The 15,200-nt window shown below is 39.9% G+C and overlaps 1 protein-coding gene across 1 annotated transcript in view; it reads left to right on the plus strand.

Moving 5' to 3' along the window:
- LOC131939607 (suppressor of lurcher protein 1) overlaps positions 1-15,200 on the plus strand; it is a 156,743-nt gene that overhangs the window by 88,094 nt on the left and 53,449 nt on the right. The window contains exons 3-5 of the mRNA XM_059298014.1: positions 2,407-2,487; positions 3,212-3,392; positions 13,040-13,260. Of these exons, the coding sequence (XP_059153997.1) occupies positions 2,407-2,487; positions 3,212-3,392; positions 13,040-13,260 (483 nt within the window). The remainder of the gene's footprint in view (positions 1-2,406; positions 2,488-3,211; positions 3,393-13,039; positions 13,261-15,200) is intronic.

Consider the following 15,200-nt stretch of genomic DNA (forward strand, 5'->3'; position numbering starts at 1 on the left):
CCCTACCCAAACTCCTCACCACCCCCGACCCACCCCCCTCTGCACTTGTAGGAAATTGAAATCGTCACGTCCCCATGTCCCATCTAACAGCAGAATTTAACTCTCCATTTTTCATCGACCTACACACTCACACAAACACCTCACCCACACACTCAACTTCGACGGATACCCCACACCCTCCCACTTCCCCACTCACACACTATCACACAAACATTACATTATTTAAGCTCGATGGATACTCTAACACACGCATACTACACCCACATAAACTGTCCATAATTGGATGTATACCAATAATTTCCACACACACTCACACACCCACACCTCAAACCTCACAAACAATTATTAAACACGGCTAAAAACCTACACCTCACTCCATCTCGTCCACACACCCACACAAACAGTCGTTTAAAGTGCCTGTATGCCCTCACACACTCCATCACCCACACACACACTCCATCACCCACACACACTCCACCAACACACACTACACCAACACACACTACACCAACACATTGACACAGTCCACCCACACATTAACACACTCAACCATTCAACATTTCTGGTTACCTACCTACCAACTCACCACCCTCCATCACCCCTACTAAACCCCTACACTCACAGACTCTAGAATGAATAATTGAACCCGGAATGTTTGCCCTTTCATACTCACTCGCGAGTTCGAGTCTTAAGTCCCGGCACTAATTAAAAAAGTTTCATCTCATGAAGTGATTGTCGTGTTGCTGTCATTACTGTTCTGTTTGAAGTCCAGCCCCCAGCGCCACCTACAAGTCAGGATAATTGTCAGCAATGACTGGAATCCTGTGATGTAGCCTAGCCGAGACCACGTATAATAGCGCAGCAAATCCGCTGTTAGGCCTCTACAAACATGACGGAATAAATAATGTAACGGACAGGCACTGACCGCTAATCAAGTGGTGAGTGTGGGCACAGGAAGTGCCAGAAACACTTTCAGCACTCTCCCGCTATCCATAGAACACTCTCCCGCTCTCCATAGAACACTCTCCTACTCTCATAGCTCCTGTTTTTATACGGCCGAGCCAATCTCGGCCAAATCCCCAATGCTGACGAGACCATGCTAATATTAAATGCAGTTTAACCTCAGGTTTTAATGTGTGTAAACAGTCGGGAGGGGGGGGGGGTACTGGGGATTAGGCTGAGATCGATAGGAAATGAAATTGCATTTTAAAAATTTACCGGGTGAAATAGTCAGAAATTAAATTATTGTTGCCTAGTTACAGAATAGCACCGTCCAACATTGGTAAAGTCATATGTTTGTGGTAAACTAGATGTGAAGTCATACGTTTGTCGACATTAGTAAACTAGATGAGAAGTCATACGGTTGTTGTAAACTAGATGAGAAGTCATAGGTTTGTGGTAAACAAGATGAGAAGTCATACGTTTGTGGTAGTGTCATACAATCTAGTAGATGGGTGAGTAGGGCATAATGATATTCGTTATTAGTAGCCAATGGTGTCGGCCATAATACTAGGCCATAACGATGTTGGCCATAATAGTGGGACAGAATGATGTTGACCATGAGGCTGGGACACAATAATGTTATAATACGGCTGGGGCAAAATGATGTTGGCCATAAGGCTGGGACACTAGAATGTTGAAACAAATTATGATTATTAAAAAAATATAAAACGAGACACACACACACACACACATACAGACATACACACACGATTAGGTAGGATTGTAGACGAAACAACCAGACGCAGACACAATTCTGTCCGTAATGAGAAAAATGTCCCCCCGCCTACGGTTACATTTAATATCGGGCTGTTAGCTTCACAATTGTCTGTCTAGTAGCTGTCCATTAATCCTAAGTCAATACGCTCATTAATCTTACGTCAATACGTCCATTAATCTTACGTCTGCCCCTCGTAAAGCCAGCAGCGATGTCGCCCTGTCTCATCGAGTCTGCAAATAGTTGACGGGCAGTTGTCCAGTGTAATCCTGTCTGGTCGTTACTGGCCTGCTGTGGTCCATTTGTTGGCCATTGCTGTCTATTTGTATTCTCGGTGTAATCCTTTCGTCGTCTCGAGTCCGTTTGTGTTGCTATATTTAGATCTGTCTAACTCAATTTGGCTTTTCATATGCTAAAAAATGTGTTAATGGCGTGCAAATGTAGGCATACATATATAAACGTATGTATATATATATATATATATATATATATATATATATATATATATATATATATATATATATATATATATATATATATATATCTTTATTTCTTTATATAATTATGTACATATATGTATTGGTTTCGTATTTTATTCTTGTTTTTGTGATTTACCTTTATTGAAATTATCCATTTTTTCAATGATTAAATGTACTCTATCTCGACCCCGCCCCTCGTCCATTCCTCAGCCAATCAGCACTGTGTTAGCGATCCTTATCATGCAACATTCAATTGTTTAAATTATGAGAGTACTTATCATTTAACGAGAGGTACCAAGATATAAAAATAAGCTTCAGCTTTTATCAATTGCATCTTGAATAATTGATTTAATAGGAAAATTAACTTAATCCTAATTCTTGAAATTTGAAAAATTTAATTACAGTAATTAATTTTACTATCTTTAAAATTTGAACAAAAAACTTAAGATGATTAAATTAACAATTTCCTTAAAGAAGAAATCAATCAATCTAAAAATGCCACTTTTACATCGATTTTAGAATTTTTCACAAAAATGCACGTTTTGTTCTTAAATCCTTAGAACTGCCATAAAAGTAATTATTTAAAAATCAATGTATGTATTTTGTATGTAATGCAGGTAAGTCTATTCGCTTATGATTGACGTTAATAACACGACGGTGTCATATTAAAACTTGGAGTGGGCTGTAGCATGACAGGAAATATTTGATTAATGCAGCATTTTTTTTCCCCGATTTGGACAATTTTTTAAAGTTTAATTTAAGTAATAAGAAAGCAGAGAAATTACTTTCATTCAGTTGAGTTTAAACTCAGAGCTTAAACAAATAGTAGCCGGTGGGGGTACTAATCTCATACTTTAAAATCGCTCAAAAAGGTAAATATTTTACTTATCAGCCTACGCTTGAGGCTTGACAAATTAAACTTTAATGACATATGGAGGTTTATTAGGACAAGAAATGACACAACGAAGTGAAATTTTGTTCTGACGTCACCTGACCACTTCCTCCCCCTCCCCAGCCTGCGACTGTGTGGTGTACCAGAGCTACGGCCTCAGCAAAGGTTGCTTCCAATCGCCCAACCACCCCGAGTTCTACCCACCCAACATCAACTGCATCTTGTACTCTTTCATCGGGGACTCGTTCGAGTTCATCGAGCTACAGTTCATCGCCTTCGACTTGAAAATGCCAGACCCCAGTGGGTAAGTAATAGACTGTCAGTAAGTCACTGACCTCAGTCACTGACCTCAGTCACTGACCCCAGTAAGTTATAGACCCCAGTGGGTAAGTCATAGACCCCAGTCAAAGACCTCAGTAAGTCATACTTTTCAGTGTATCAAATGCCCTTTAAATCATAACCTTCAGTAAATCAAAGAACAAAGTAAATCGTTGTACCTAACCGCCTTAGACCCCCGAGTATGTTGATGATGTACCTAAGGTGGTGCTACTATCTCAACAAACTGACAAACAGCATCCATTCTTCTTCTTTTTCGTTTCAATTGTATTATTGGAGGTGATTTTCCCAACATAATTCACTTGTGTAATGCCATTTTTATGCACCTTTTGGCCCATTAAATCCAATGGGCCAAAAGGCTGCTGTCCCCAGATAAAGTGCCTCATTAGCCAGTGGTTCCAAACTCGACACTTCTGTGTTAGCAGTCAAATGCTCTCTCGCCCGACCAAAAAAAGATCTTCGTGAAGTTGTTGTTGAATGTTTAAACTGCACCACCACCACCCCCCCCCCACCTTAATGTAGGCCTCGCTTTGAGTTTTGATTGTCCATACCATGTCACCTTGACCTACAAAAACGCCAGTAGATCAAATGGCCGGGGTCCATTAAAGTTGTATGAGTACCATCATGTTGAGCATTCCGCTGGGAGTTTCCTGACTACTCGATTCATGTTTCTTGTTGTACATCAGTTGTGTAACATACAGTGGTCTAGTCGATTCATGTTTCTTGTTGTACATCAGTTGTGTAACATACAGTGGTCTAGTCGATTCATGTTTCTTGTTGTACATCAGTTGTGTAACATACAGTGGTCTAGTCGATCCATGTTTCTGGTTGTACAGCCGGTTGTGTAACATACAGTGGTCTACTCGATTCATGTTTCTTGTTGTACATCAGTTGTGAGGTACACTGGTGTAACATACAGTGGTCTAGTCGATTCATGTTTCTTGTTGTACATCAGTTGTGTAACATACAGTGGTCTAGTCGATTCATGTTTCTTGTTGTACATCAGTTGTGTAACATACAGTGGTCTAGTCGATTAATGTTTCTTGTTGTACATCAGTTGTGAGGTACACTGGTGTAACATGCAGTGGTCTAGTCGATTCATGTTTCTTGTTGTACATCAGTTGTGAGGTACACTGGTGTAACATGCAGTGGTCTAGTCGATTCATGTTTCTTGTTGTACATCAGTTGTGTAACATACAGTGGTCTAGTCGATTCATGTTTCTTGTTGTACATCAGTTGTGAGGTACACTGGTGTAACATGCAGTGGTCTAGTCGATTCATGTTTCTTGTTGTACATCAGTTGTGTAACATACGGTGGTCTAGTCGATCCATGTTTCTGGTTGTACAGCCGGTTGTGTAACATACAGTGGTCTACTCGATTCATGTTTCTTGTTGTACATCAGTTGTCGGCTACACTGGTGTAACATACAGTGGTCTAGTCGATTCATGTTTCTTGTTGTACATCAGTTGTCGGCTACACTGGTGTAACATACAGTGGGCTAGTCGATTCATGTTTCTTGTTGTACATCAGTTGTGTAACATACAGTGGTCTAGTCGATTCATGTTTCCTGTTGTACATCAGTTGTGTAACATACAGTGGTCTAGTCGATTCATGTTTCCTGTTGTACATCAGTTGTGTAACATACAGTGGTCTAGTCGATTCATGTTTCTTGTTGTACATCAGTTGTGTAACATACAGTGGTCTAGTCGATTCATGTTTCTGGTTGTACATCAGGTGTGGGCTACTCTGGTGTAACATACAGTGGGCTAGTCGATTCATGTTTCTTGTTGTACATCAGTTGTGTAACATACAGTGGTCTAGTCGATTCATGTTTCTGGTTGTACATCAGGTGTGGGCTACTCTGGTGTAACATACAGTGGTCTAGTCGATTCATGTTTCTTGTTGTACATCAGTTGTGTAACATACAGTGGTCTAGTCGATTCATGTTTCTGGTTGTACATCAGGTGTGGGCTACTCTGGTGTAACATACAGTGGGCTAGTCGATTCATGTTTCTGGTTGTACAACAGGTTGTGGGATACAGTTGTGTAACATATGGTGGGCTAGGTAAATACATGTCAGCTGTTTTACTGGCCGTGTCGATGGTAGATGTTGGCCTCTGTATTGAATGGCCAATGGTATAGTTTGATGATAGATGTTGGCCTTACGTATTAAATGGCCAATGGTATACTTTGATGGTAGATATTGGCCCTCTGTATTGAATTGCTAAGTTTATAGTTTGATGGTAGTTGTGAGCCTCTGTATTGAAGGGCCAACGTTGGAGTCTTGATGACAAATGTTTGCGCTTGTTTGGCCAACGGTTGGAATAATGTTGACTTGGCTGGTTTCCACAATCTAATGTGGGGAGGGGGAGGCTAATCCATGTTAGCTTCCAATTAATCGTGTCTGTAGAGGCTTGGATTAACCCCACTAAATGAGGTAGACGGACAGACCACTAGCTGCCCTGCGGTCAGATTCCTCCCACTCTTACCGCTACACTGTTTTGTCTCAACGCAATGAACTATTTGTACTTGCGATACGTATCCTGATTCGTTTCATAACTTTTGTAAACTATATATTATACTGGTCATATGTCTCAACTATTAACTCTCCACTACCCACAAATTGTGCTGATTATATGTCTCACCTTTTATCTCACCATCCTGAACTATGTGTACTGGTTACTTTGGGAATGACACAATTTTCAGATATATAAAAAACATAAAGAGCTAGAAATGCATGTAAAATTGTCGTACATTAAATAAAAATTCAATGTTTCTTTTCTTGAAAAAAAAACGAAGCCTGTGCCACAATCCATGACGGAAGGTTGTTTAAGGGAAGCTGTTAACTGTGTAAGGGAAGCTGTTAACTGTGTAAGGGAAGCTGTTAACTGTGTAAGGGAAGCTGTTAACTGTGTAAGGGAAGCTGTTAACTGTGTAAGGGAAGCTGTTAACTGTGTAAGGGATGCTATTAACTGTGGTGCCTGTCAAGTCGATGTGCAGGTTATCCAACTCTCTAAGTTAAGTCTGTGGGGGGGGGGGGGGGAGGGAGGGAAACGATCGTTGTAAAAATATTGGCAGTGGGTGATACTGATATCAGCTCCACTATACTCCACCATAAGCCGACCATGATGTCAGCTCCACCATAAGCCGACCATGACCAGTGCTGGATGTCATGTCACAGAGTTATCGACCATGTCCCGCGAATTGTCAGTTGGTTGTCGGACATGTCAGAGAAATCCAACATCAAACTGGTTACGTCAAATAAATCCAGCATCAAACTGGTTACGTCAAATAAATCCTACATCAAACTGGTTACGTCAAATAAATCCAGCATCAAACTGGTTACCTCAAATAAATCCTACATCAAACTGGTTACCTCAAATAAATCCAGCATCAAACTGGTTACGTCAAATAAATCCTACATCAAACTGGTTACGTCAAATAAATCCTACATCAAACTGGTTACGTCAAATAAATCCTACATCAAACTGGTTACGTCAAATAAATCCAACATCAAACTGGTTACGTCAAATAAATCCAACATCAAACTGGTTACGTCAAATAAATCCTACATCAAACTGGTTACGTCAAATAAATCCTACATCAAACTGGTTACGTCAAATAAATCCTACATCAAACTGGTTACGTCAAATAAATCCTACATAAAACGGGTTACAACTAATCAATCAGAGAGTTGACCACATGACGTCATCACGGCCATACAAACACTTGTCTTTCACTCTAACGGCTGAGTTTTGTTTTGTTATAGACCGGCTTGATTAAAAATGGCAATCATTAGGCTGATTCAGAAGCATAAATCGTAAAGCACAGACAATTCCAGACTGATTAGAGAGAGGAGGCCTTGGCGGTAATGTGAAGGGAGCTTAATTGAAGGTTGCTTCACAAAGTATTCAAAATGTGTATGTTTTAGTTAATAGTATACATGTATATGGTACCTACGATCGTTTCAAAAGGTTCCATCCACAATATATACAGTGGGCCACTATAATAGACGACTAAATCGCCAACCAGCATCCCGACGATCGGTTGACCCGGTGCGCCCCTGGCTCCTGTCTGAACACCATAGCACATACATTCATTTTAAAGAACACCATACACTATGGATGACACTATGATGACACACAACACATGATGACTAAACCGAACCAGGTGGACACACCGGACGCCCCTGTTGTAGTGTAATCGGTGGATCCCGAGAGCGCCCCGCGACGTCCATTTAAATAACTTTATTTTAGAAAACAAGGTCACACATCTAAAAATGCACAATTTGTAACGCGTTGGTGAAGCTGTTATAAAATGTTGCGTCACACTGTGTATTAGAATAGATCATAGCAAAGCGCGCGACGGGTAAGTTATTATGTTGGGCATAATTACTTTCCGAATTAGATCAGATGAGTAAAAATTGTGTTGGGCACGTGCATAATCCAAATAGATATTACTAGTAGCTCAAATATAAAAACGTATTTCGCTAGTCTCGCCTTCGGCAAAAGGACGCAAAAAATCTACTCAAACCAAGACGCTATTACTGTTTGTTGACATCTTCAATATTAAACCCATTGAGGTTATGGTTTAGAAATCTTCACGCTTGAATTATTAGTGTTTACATCAATTTTTATATCTGTGGGACGAGAAAGCGGTCACGTGACGTCAATATTCTCCCATTGCCCGTGGCCTTTGTGTCCCTGGCAATTTGCTGACGTGGCATGACGTGGTTTTAAAAGATAGATGAGTTTTAATTGATCTTAATTAGTGAGTTTTAAATTCGTGCGTCTTGTGGATTCAATGGAAGGTTGTTTACGGGAAGCTGTAACTGTGGTGCCTGTCAAGTCGACGTACAGACTGCTCAGTAAAAAGACGAGACATTAAAAAATCAACGAAATAAAAAATGATGAGGTCATGGTGACCTACTCTCCAGCATACGATGTCTGTGTCAGCTGACTGAGTACCCAGCAGTAATTGGACAATGCCTACAATAAAGGTGTGACCAACGCTGTTTCCTTGGCTGGTAGATAATTGAAAGACCCCAGAAATGGATGGTTTTACTGTAAACAATTCATTTTCTTCTTGCTCAACTTATTTCCCCCAGACTGAACTGTTGCTCGGGACGGTGTAAAAGGGAAATAATCAAACTGGAAATGTTGTTTATCTAATTGGCAATTTCTTCCTCGCAACCGCAGACAGACAGAATGTTCTTTTGTTATGGGGAGCAGAGATAACCTTATCACACTGGCCAGATTGTTTCAGGAATACATCTATACAAATTATCTATATCTAATTATTGATATATATATATATATATATATATATATATATATATATATATATATATATATATATATAAGTTAACATGTAAAAGTACTTTATGCATATATTCCTGATTTTTTTAAAAGTATATTATTGATATTTTTTTTACTAAAAACGTGTATAAACTGGTAATGCTTTGCTTTTTTAAAGTAATGGTACCACTTGTTTTTGTGGCCGGTATTGAAAACTTACAAACATTCTTAGAAGGGGAAACTCGACCTCCTACTCGTCAGGTAAAGTCTCCCCTAATCTGCTGACTTGCATAATTCTGTTTGAACTGGATCGATGCTCGCATGGCCATCCTTTGTTCACCTAAGTCGTTGTTAATCCGTCTGGCAGGCAGCCGTAGGATGGACGCATCAGGCGACACGGCAGACAGACGACGTCGTTGGGGATTTATTTACCTGCTCCGGTTAATGACTAATTTACATTTAATTGTCTGCTGGAGTATAGGGGCACTATAGCTGGAACAGTCGGTGATAAGTGAGAGTATGTCGTTACATTTTATATACACAACACACACACACACCCAAACCCATGCTATATATATATATATATATATATATATATATATATATATATATATATATATATATATATATATATATATATATATATATATATATATATATAATGTAATGTAATGTAATGTAATGTAATGTAATGTAATGTAATGTAATGTAATGTAATGTAATGTAATGTAATGTAATGTAATGTAATGTAATGTAATGTAATGTAATGTAATGTAATGTAATGTAATGTAATGTATAGGTATATATATTATTTCCGGCGTATAAGACGACTGAACTTACTTGAAAGACGACCCACATCCCTCTCAACCTATAATTAATAGAAAGATAAATAAATAAATCCATAAAAAAATAAGTATATATATATATATATATATATATATATATATATATATATATATATATATATATATATATATATATATATATATATGTGCGTGTGTGTGTGTGCGTGTGTGTGTGTGCGTGTGTCTGTGTGCGTATGCGTTTGTGTGCATGTTTGTGTATTTGCTGAGAAATTGACTGCAGTAGATAATCCGACTCTGAATATCCGATCTAAATGGAATTACTTTGTTAGTGTCAGAAAACAGTCTTACTAAAGCGTCATTTTACAAATACCGAATCATCGAACAACAACTATTTTAAAGATCAATAGAACTAACGTAGATCGATAAATTACAATTTGCCGGTTGGGACTGATCAAAGGACCGCTGTATTAATATACACAGAAATAGACACAAATAGAATTAATAGAAAAAGAATTACTTAAACATCACACTAAGACCCACAGAAAAAAATTAAAAGTAATATTTACAGAAACAACATATAAAAATAATTTTTCAAGGAAAATTGTTTCAATTTTGGGAATTGTAAGTTGCGAATTACATGTTGGTATTTAATTTGGTTGAAATATTGTCAAGATGGGTTTAGTACATCAACAGCAAACTATTATTTTCCTATGTTTTTTGTAAGTTTTTCTGTGTTTTTTTTTATATTTGTAGCTTTTTTCTACATTTTCATTTTTTTATTTTACTATATTTAGCGAATTTATTTCCTAGGACAACAATTCAGTCAGTTTCAATTGTCTCCCTGTACGTAATGTGAGGCTACCGCTGTAAGATGGTACCAGGTTTTATTTACGTTCACATTAGATCGTCTTGTTCTAATATAACAAATACCCCCATACCTGGTGCATTGACCCTGACAAAGTAAGATCTAGTTGGGGGGAGGGGTTCATCTCGTGTTCTAATGTAACAAATACCCCCCATACCTAGGACAGTGATCCTGACAAAGTAAGATCTAGTGGCGGGGGGGGGGGGGGGTTGCATCTCGTGTACTAATGTAACAAATACCCCCATACCTGGTGTAGTGATCCTGAGAAAGTAAGATCTAGTGGGGGGGGGGGGGGGTCATCTCGTGTACTAATGTAACAAATATCCAAATACCTGTGTAGTGATCCTGACAAAGTAAGATCTAGCGCCGGGGGAGTACTGGAGCGCAGCATCTTAAGGACGGCATTTACTCTAAACTATCAATGTTTACTAATTTCGCCGCAGACTTTTTACGCCTGGGATTGGCTATAATTACACCGCAATTAGCGGGGATTGTTTTCTTTCAAGTCTACCGCCACGCAGAAAGTTGTGGAATTCGATATTAGCGCTACCGTTATAAAATCAATAGTTTGATTCCTGGATGGGCAGATATTTATTTCCCCTTCGGCAGCTGATGTGCATACAACACCGTGCAAGATTAGACAAAGTTGAAAAATTCACGTTTTAAATTTCGTGTAACGTTCCGTTTGTATTAAAAACATCCCCCCCCCCCCCCATCCCAAAAACAAATATAAATTTTAAAAAGAAAAAGAAAATTTTCAAATAAATAAATGAAATAAAAAAATTCAGAAATATTAATTGAAACATTTGATCACTAGATCGAATCGACACCTATGCAGAGAGTAAATCAGCTACAGTTTATAGCGTGAAGTCAGCAGCCATAAGAAAATGAACATAACTCTACACGTTAAGTATCCAATCAGACATTGTGCAGATAAAGTAGAGTCTCTCTGGTTCTTATACCACGATACACGGAGGATTGTATATGCCCAGCCGTTTTGACTTTCCCCACAAATTTACTCCATACTTGGAACTCGCTGGCTTGGCTATTCAGATATCTGACACTCGACCACTCCATTCTATCAATAATTAAGTCGTTAACAATTTTTAATTAATTAAAACATTAATGAATATTTTTCTCATCTTTGTTTTCGCAAATGATAAGTTGTAGTGCTCCTGTACGATTTGCCTTATTTTGTTGTAAAGCATATTCATTAACGTTTCTTTTAGTGCGGATTATTTGTTGTAACGTTTCTGTTAGTGCGGATTATTTGGTTTAACGTTTCTTTTAGTGTGGATTATTTGTTGTAACGTTTCTGTTAGTGCGGATTATTCGCTGTACCTTTTCTGTTAGTGCAGATTATTCGATGTAACTTTTCTGTTAGTGCGGATTATTTGCTGTAACGTTTCTGTTAGTGTGGATTATTTGCTGTAACGTTTCTGTTAGCGTGGATTATTTGCTGTAACATACATTGACTGTGGTTCTTGTTGGCCTGGTATCTTGACCGTATGTTGGCCTGGGCGTGTGCCTACATTGCACTTGTCCGAATCTCTACTACAGCTTAAGACGACGGTGATGTTTCTGGAGCATGAAACCAAATTGAGCACTTGCTAACGCCTGCCCTTACCATCGCTTAAGGTGTCAGAGATGATTTGGTCCAGGCTGTCAACTCTCTGGTGCCGTCCCAGTGCTGGTAATGGCCTCGGCCCTTACATCTAGTGACACCCTCCTCCTGATTTATCGCTGTAGTAATAGCCCTGGCTCTTACATCCAACACCACCCCTCCCACAGCCATACACAACATTCCCAATGATTTGAAAGCTTGTAGATATGATGTAGCCCCCACTCAATTTCTCGCTAGGCTGACTCTACGGACCTGCTATGGGAGGAATTATATTGCTTTTCGCCTTGCCTCTGCCCTCCCAGAAACGAACATTCTGCTTCTAATAATTTCGCGTGGCTGCGCCAGCAGGCATCTATTGGCGAACATTGATTAACGGAGCTTTTGGCGAACTTTTCTGAATCAACATGCCGGCGAACCCAAACCTTGAGAACATCGTTAGTTTAAATGTCTAAACCCTGTGGAGACGTACAACCTGTAGATTTTACTGGTGATTTTTGAGTTGTATTGAACTGAAGATTCGGGCATTAAAAATATGTTGTTTTTTTTTGTATTTTAACGACGCATTTTAAAAGAAGAATCACCTCCTATCTTGAATTCTTGATACAATATACAAATGTTTTCCACTTTAGAAAAACATCACTTTACGTTTCTTCTTCCAGCTTGTAGTATTGAATTAGATTTCTTTCAACAGAGTTATATATTATTAGCCAACATGTTAAGCGCCATATAGGCTATTGACTCCACTTCAACCTAATTTTCATTCTGGATTTGCTTCCAGAATAATGTGTCAGGTAGCAGTTGTTTGATTTTGAAGTGTTTTTTTTTCTTATTTGGGTTTTTGCCCCCGGCTAATGAACCTCTTACAGGCGTGGGTCCGAACTCGGGACTTATGGGTGACAATCATACATGATCTAACTAAATTAATGTTGCGAAAGGAGACTTCACATCATAATATGATAGATTAACTCATCACCTGTCTGCCATTATGTAAAAACCACAAATTGTTTCGTTGTTTTCCCCAGGAGATGCAACGATTTTTTACGGATCTACCAAAACCTGGAGCGACCGGAAGTGAACGAACACAGCGTGCACGACCTGGAGTTCTGCGGGGGGTACGGCTCCATCCAGAACACGGTCTACAGTGCCGGCAGGAGCATGGTGCTAGAGTTCCATTCCGACTTCCGGTTAGGGAGGCCGGGAAATTATACCGGATTTAAGGGCAATTTCCAGTTTCTGGACAAAAGTAGGTCGATATTTTTATGGTCCCATAAAAGTAGGTCAGTTAACTTGTCTTCGGTAATCGTGTATTTAGGGTACTTATCTCCAAACAGCATTCAATGACTCAACCGTTCGAACCTGGTAAACTTTAACCTCATTGTATTTACACTAGATGTGGTACGCGTTCTTACTCCCTTGATAGTCCCGTCACCCTTTAGTATTTTGTCCTAACAGACCACTCGTGACCTCCCACTTAGCCCATCCTTGATGCCTACTTCCCTAATAGCCAGCCTTCAATATTTACTCCCCTAAAAGCATACCCTCAATATCTACTCATTTAAACGCCCACCCTCAATATATAATTCCCTGATAGCCCAGCAACAATATCCACTCTCCTGATAGCCCACCCTCCACTGATAGCCCACCCTCCCCTGATTGCCCACCCTCCACTCCCCTGATAGCCCACCCTCACTCCCCTGATAGCCCACCCTCCACTCCCCTGATAGCCCACCCTCCACTCCCCTGATAGCCCACCCTCCACTCCCCTGATAGCCCACCCTCCCCATATAGCCCACCCTCCCCTGATTGCCCACCCTCCACACCCCTGATAGCCCACCCTCCACTCCCCTGATAGCCCACCCTCCACTGATAGCCCACCCTCCACTCCCCTGATAGCCCACCCTCCACACCCCTGATAGCCCACCCTCCACACCCCTGATAGCCCACCCTCCACTCCCCTGATAGCCCACCCTCCACTGATAGCCCACCCTCCACTCCCCTGATAGCCCACCCTCCACACCCCTGATAGCCCACCCTCCACTCCCCTGATAGCCCACCCTTCACTCCCCTGATAGCCCACCCTCCACTCCCCTGATGGCCTCCCCTCAATGTCTACACCCCTCACAGCCCACCCCTCAAGTCCCCTCCCCTGATCATGTCCTATAACAGCCGACCCGATAGAACTGGTCTTATTATAAGGATGTGATAAATAGGTTAGAATCGTTTTTTATTTCTTTAAGCTGAAACCGTCTCCCTTGGTGTACGCCTAACGGGGAGTGGCTAAATTGCTTTTATTTCATTTCTCTAGTCACCTGGGGTAAGGGGGAAAATTGATATGATTAGTGTGAAAAATTGATATGATTAGTGTGAAAAATTGATGTGATAGTGTGAAAGTTTTGATGTACTATTAAAACACTGGTACTGTAGAAATGGCAAGACAACTTCTCCAATGCAATCGATTTGGCCTGGGGTGGGGAAGTGGACGGTAGTACCGTGGGGAAAGTTTGAAAAGAAAAAGTTTAAACGATTTGAAGTAAGTCAAGTGGATTCTCACAAATTCCTGGAAAATCTGGAAAATCCCAGAAAAGTGGTATATTGTAACGTTATTACACAACGACCCCTCTCGAGATTACTGACGTATTTTCAAAATGATTGACGTATTTTCAAGATGAGTGACGTATTTCCAAGATGAGTGACGTATTTCCAAGATGATTGACGTATTTTCAAGATGAGTGACGTATTTCCAAGATGAGTGACGTATTTTCAAGATGAGTGACGTATTCCCAATACTATTGATGTCACATTCACTTTTCAAATACCTATGTGATATGCTTGTTTGTTACAATCTGAAGATGTTGAAGTTGGATGAGTTTACTGACCATTTCAATTAGACGCACCAGCACTTGGTACAGTTGCTAAGTTTCAATGAATTTACAGACCATTTCAACAAGACGCACCAGCACTTGGTACAGTTGCTAAGTTTCAATGAATTTACAGACCATTTCAACAAGACGCACCAGCACTTGGTACAGTTGCTAAGTTTCAATGAATTTACAGACCATTTCAACAAGACGCACCAGCACTTGGTACAGTTGCTAAGTTTCAATGAATTTACAGACCATTTCAACAAGACGCACCAGCACTTGGTACAGTTGCTAAGTTTCAATGAATTTACAGACCATTTCA

The sequence above is a fragment of the Physella acuta genome, unplaced genomic scaffold, assembly GCF_028476545.2.
Source record: "Physella acuta isolate Inbredline_101_S28 unplaced genomic scaffold, ASM2847654v3 ptg000284l, whole genome shotgun sequence".
In the NCBI taxonomy this organism is placed as follows: Eukaryota; Metazoa; Mollusca; class Gastropoda; family Physidae; genus Physella; species Physella acuta.